The sequence below is a fragment of the Limulus polyphemus genome, unplaced genomic scaffold, assembly GCF_000517525.1.
Source record: "Limulus polyphemus unplaced genomic scaffold, Limulus_polyphemus-2.1.2 Scaffold1198, whole genome shotgun sequence".
NCBI classification, from domain to species: Eukaryota; Metazoa; Arthropoda; class Merostomata; order Xiphosura; family Limulidae; genus Limulus; species Limulus polyphemus.
This window is the reverse complement of record NW_013666808.1, coordinates 133,664-139,187: the sequence shown is the minus strand read 5'-3', so window position 1 is coordinate 139,187 and position 5,524 is coordinate 133,664. Positions and strand designations below refer to the sequence as shown.

At 35.1% G+C, this 5,524-nt stretch overlaps 1 protein-coding gene across 1 annotated transcript; it reads left to right on the top strand.

Moving 5' to 3' along the window:
* Positions 1-632: 632 nt before the first annotated feature.
* Positions 633-3,693, top strand: LOC106462565 (cell wall protein RTB1-like). Its single transcript, XM_013922502.1, has 2 exons — positions 633-740; positions 1,849-3,693. Exons 1-2 carry the CDS (start codon positions 633-635, stop codon positions 3,691-3,693), a joined length of 1,953 nt encoding a protein of 650 aa, XP_013777956.1.
* The last annotated feature ends 1,831 nt before the right edge of the window (positions 3,694-5,524 follow it).

Sequence of the window (5,524 nt, the reverse complement as noted above, 5' to 3'; positions counted from 1 at the left end):
AAAGTCAAACAATCTATTCACGTGACTGTCTACATTAAAAAAAATCATATTATAATATCAAGTTCAAAAGGCGGAAAATATGCAAGAGCATATTGAACAATATACATTATTTCATCGGAAGTCAAATACTGGAACACACCTGTATCAGTAATATCATTGTTTGAAAAACGGAAATCCGGATAAATAATGTTGTTGCTTTTTATGAGCCGCATTCTGTACTATCGGTATAGCGTACATTTTTTTTAAATCTCTACTAAATGATTCATCTCGTTTACTTATTTTTCATTTGGTTTTCTATGGAGTTTACAAGTCTATTTACAAAACTAATAGTTTTAACATGTTTTCATGGAATATTTTGAATGGTTATTTTGACACTTTACAAATATATATTTATTAAATGATGTCAGATCAGCTTTTTACCAGTACTTCTTACGCACTATTATACACCAAACCGGAAACCAATCAACTTCCGTTGAACTAAAAGGACACAAACCACAAAACCGAAAACAAGTCGGTATCCCAAACCACGCACTCCCGACTCGAATCTATGATACCAGCTATTATAGGGTGAAGTTTCAAAGTCTGAGATTAGGGAATTTTTCATACATTAATTTTTAAATCAGTAATAAATGATGATCTTAGTGAGATTTAAAGCTGTGGGATATCTTGTCGCTTTGGTGCTTACTATTTTAGGAAAGTATGCAATTGCTAAGCCTCTGATGAAATCTGACTCAGACCAGGTAAGTCCACTTAAACATTATTTAAATATTTAACTTATACTTACACTATTATTTTTTATACGTATTGAAAATTAAAGATACTAGCAGAAATGCTGCCTAACGGGCGGTTGTTTTTGCTAGAATTTACTGATCGTATTTATACTTCATTGAAAATCGTTTTTATATATTCAAAGTGGTACCCTGTATTGAAAAAAAGAACAGTATTTTAAGAACTCTACTTTTTTAGTACTATATTTACAAATTACATCAATGAAGATATAATTAAACCCTCACGTACAGTCCTAGTGAAAGTCGTGTTCTTGTTATGAGGAGAATACTTTTATTTAAAATTGTATTCTGTTGCATATACCGTAGTTATTTTTCTAATTGTCTGAATCTTGAATAACCAAAGTGGGAAACTTTTTCAGGGATTTTTATTTGTAATGCTATTCAATAGATAGCGCAACCTTGTATTTATTATTTTGGTCACATACATATATATAAATACACGCTACGTCCATTATAGTAAGAATTCAGAGGCGTTATTCTATTCAGTTTATGTGTTCTAAGAACTTATCAGTGAAAGTAAAGAAGAATGTATTAAATATATTTCAACCACACTTTATCTGCCATGCCCAGTGCCGACGAGGTCCCTCGCCCAATTTTAGTGTTCATCAGACCGATTGGGATACGACAGACAAAGTAATTGTATAGGTGATATTTATATCATAACCTTTATGAACAATGACGGTTATGGTGTGAACTAGATCAAGATAATGAATTGCAATTATTATTTATTTTATTTACAAATCAATTTTCTAACGCCAGGTTTAATAACACAATGTTATCTAGCTATTTTATTTTTAGCGTCAGTTATTTATTATTATTATATTTGAGTTAACTTTACTACTATTCAGAAGAATTGGCAAACCATCAAGCTAGTCTCATTATTCCTGGAGCGGGTCTAGTAACCACATAATATAAAAGCGTGCTGTAATTGAACTGGCTTTTTCGTGTAATATAGGTCAAAACTGTTATAAATAAATATAATTTATAGAAAACGAAACGTTTACACGAATTGATGAATAATTCTATATGTTTAAAGAACAATTACATCTCTTACTTTCAGGCATACGAGGTAAGATATCGTTATGAACGCGAGTTGAACACCACACAAGAAGTTGAAGTCACAACAAAAGTCGTGGTTGAAGTAGACACAATACTAGCAGGAGTCAGAACTGAGACAACAACATTTGGAACCGTTCAAGACATAAGAGGAGGTGATGTCAAAGTGGATACACCTTTGCCAACTAACGCAACAGCACCAAAGAACACCATCTCTGCTAAAATCAACGTGGATACTACACTTGATGAGTTTCGCGTAAACACAGCATCACCAACTAGAATCATAATTGGAAAAACATCATCAGAGGACAGTGCATTGGAACAGGTCAACATGAACACAGCACCATCAACTGAAACAATTGTTAATACAACACTATCGAAGAACACAACGTCATTAGAAATCGACGTGGACACTACAGAGTCAGATAAAACCCAGCCTAACACAACACCATCAAATGATTTAACGTCAGCACAATTAAACGTGAAGTCGACAGTGACTGAAGTCACAGTAAATACAGATGAACTATCACCCCCAAAGGTCAATACATCAACTAGGGCCAACGAGAATATAGCAAAGTCTGTTGAAACAAGCACTGATACGAATCCACCAAAGAACAGAGTAGAAGAGCAGCTCAATATGGATACAACAGCTTCAGTTCAAAGCATTATTGAAACGACACCATCGCAAGACACTACTCTAGCACAGGTTATCATGGATGCAAGCCTAATCAAGAATAAAGTGAACGTAACACCAGTTAAAGTTACAATAGATACCGCACAAACTAAAATCGATCTCGATACAGCTGAAAGTATTGTAACCGACACAACCTTGTCTGATAGAAAAATTACCATAAAGTCTTCAAGCACCACGGACGAAGGCTTGTCTGAAATACAAACGACGGCAATACCAATTGGTGTCATTAAAAATAGCTCAAATGTGACCTATATGAATATCACGACAGGTGAGATAAGGAGTGAAGTAATAGCAGCTATAATAAAGATCAATCCGAACGTTAATAGTGACAACGAGAACGTATCAGATATCGTTATAAACATGACAACAAGTGCGACTGAAGTCAGAACGGACACAATAATGAACACTAGTTTGCTTGAAACCCTAACCAATAATGCACAAACCAAGATAACAACCACCACTAAACCAGCTGGGAGTTGGATAAGTACTACATCAGCTATAGATGTTTCACCCAGCGCATCAGTTGATTCCATTACTGATAAAAAACCAACTGGAACTTTAATGATAACTAAAATTCTAAGAAGCACTACACCAACTGAAACCTTGGCAGCCACTAGCCCAACAAGAACCTCGTCAAGTGTAGGTGTTACAGACACTTTCACTGACAAAATTAGTACTAACTCTGAGAACATGAAAGACGGAAAAGAACGGCAGACGCCATTAAATACCGACATAACCAACGAAACTGAAATAGGAAATAGTTCTCTGAAAACTCGAAGCATAATTAGTGAAGGTACTCTCACGATAACTTACAGTGAAGTGACAGACGTTCCTAAATCCACAACGAAAGCCAAAAAATATCGGGATTTATCGATCAATGAAACTCGAAACAATAATTCATTTGTCCAATCCGTTCAAAATACAAACGAAACTACCGATTCTGCATCTCCCGGAGATGGAAAAGATCCAGGATTCTCTACCACTTTATCATCCACCCTAACAAACGATATAACAGATAAGATATTCCAGTCTCTTATGGATCGAATCCAACAGCACTGGGCTGAATTCATTAATAAAATGAAACAGTCGGTAATTGAAGCTTGGCAAACTATTTCCAGCACTATGCTGAGCTCTTTACAAACTCTTGAAGTATAGTAATGCTTCCTATAAGTACAATAATTAGGAGCATTTATACGCCTTCTAATTAAATTTTATTTTTCATTCTCCTAGTTGTCATTGCACGGTATAATAAAGTATGTTATTCTGACTGGTATAGCAGTGGTAATTTAATTACATATTTTAATGATCACGTGTCTAGTTACCATATAGATACAGTTAATTTCTATCACATTAAATATATAAATGATGCGTTATCGTATAAGTATTCTTCGAGCTGTTGGCATTCCGATTATTAACTTTGACATTTCGCAATGATTATAGATAGACCTGAAGTTCACATCGGTAAGATAATTTAAGCATTGAATTTTTCTTATATTGTTAGGTTTCTGAACGTCAAAGGGAAATATATCTTGGTAATGTCGTTTCGGAGAAAAATCTTGGTTCTTGATATTTTCTTGCAAAGTTGCACCACTGGTTTTCTGAGCATAACCGTTCTAAAGCCCCCCGGTGGCACAGCGGTATGTTTGCGGACTTACAACGCTAGAATCCGGGTTTCGATACTCGTGGTGGGCAGAGCACAGATAGCCCATTGTGTAGCTTTGTGCTTAATTACAAACAAACAAACCGTTCTAAATTTGGAATTGGGAGACTAGAGGGAAAGTAAATAGCGCTCATCTTCAACTCTTGGGCTACAGTCAGCTGATCGAATAGTGTGATTTGTCCATCATTATTCGCGTCATAAAAAAACAAAAAACAAATAGCGACATGCTTCTTTCTTTACATTCCTTTACACCAGGACGGAAGGTCGAACGTGGCTCATTGATTAGTGCCGGACTGTGAGTCCGAGGCTTTGTGGTTAGCGTCTTGTTACTGCAAAAAAAAAAAAAAATAATCGCGGTCCGCACTTTAAAACTGTGGGTAAGTTATAAGAATGACAGTAAAATAGCACTATTTGTTTAGAGTAGCTTACGAGTTGGCAGTGGGTGTTGTTGACTAGGTGCCTTCTCTGTCACCAGAAAATTAGGTTTGCTATCGCGAAATTCAACAACCGGAGAAACAAAATGTAAGTGTTCTCACTAAAGTTGTTTATTTTACTTTGTGTGACGTCTCAACAACGTTGTCTGCAACCATGGTAAAAACTAAAAGGTGAACTGAAAAATGATGTAACGTTTAGTTTGACATTAACTGTAAAGTGCTAAGACTAAACGAAACATTGATGATATAGTTTTCTTGTAATGTTTTCTAGCTTAGCGATAAGCTGCGGGGCTTATAAAACTAAAAATTCCAGGTTAAATACCCGCGATGGGCTCAGCACAGATAGCCCATTGTGTAGCTTTGCGCTTAACAACAGACAAAACCTTAATTTAAGACCTGGAAATAATGGCTATTAAATAACTGACAAATTTAAGCCTCACCAAAAACAAAACAAAAATCATTTTAAATTAATACTTTTATCCTAATGAGACTTATAATCTTCCTGGGAAGAATAAAGTATTGAAGTACTTAATCTAAGACACGCTGTTCGTTCAAACATTTAGATGTGACATAATGGCTTAGGATTGGAAATAAGTCAAACAGGTACTCTTCCCACTGCGCACGTATTTAAAACCCGATTTTAAGCATTATAAGTCCCCAAACTTTCCATTGAACCACCGGGGGCTCTAAATTAGTAAATGACATTTTTACATATCTGTTGTGTAAGTTTAATTATAAGTTGTGTTACGAAGCTACTCACCAGCAGATGGTGATTTTTTGAGAAGTGCTGTATCTGTGATTGAACAAACTTGAAGAATTTTACTTGTAATGAATTATTTTTTTGTATAAAATATGTTTCTTGTTTGTTATCTAATACTATAAAATACAGCGT

Excerpts from the sequence above, each read along its gene's own strand:
- LOC106462565 (XM_013922502.1), top strand. The coding sequence starts at position 633 with ATGATCTTAGTGAGATTTAAAGCTGTGGGATATCTTGTCGCTTTGGTG. Across the intron at positions 741-1,848 it reads TGAAATCTGACTCAGACCAG|GCATACGAGGTAAGATATCG; the intron begins GTAAGTCCACTT and ends TCTTACTTTCAG.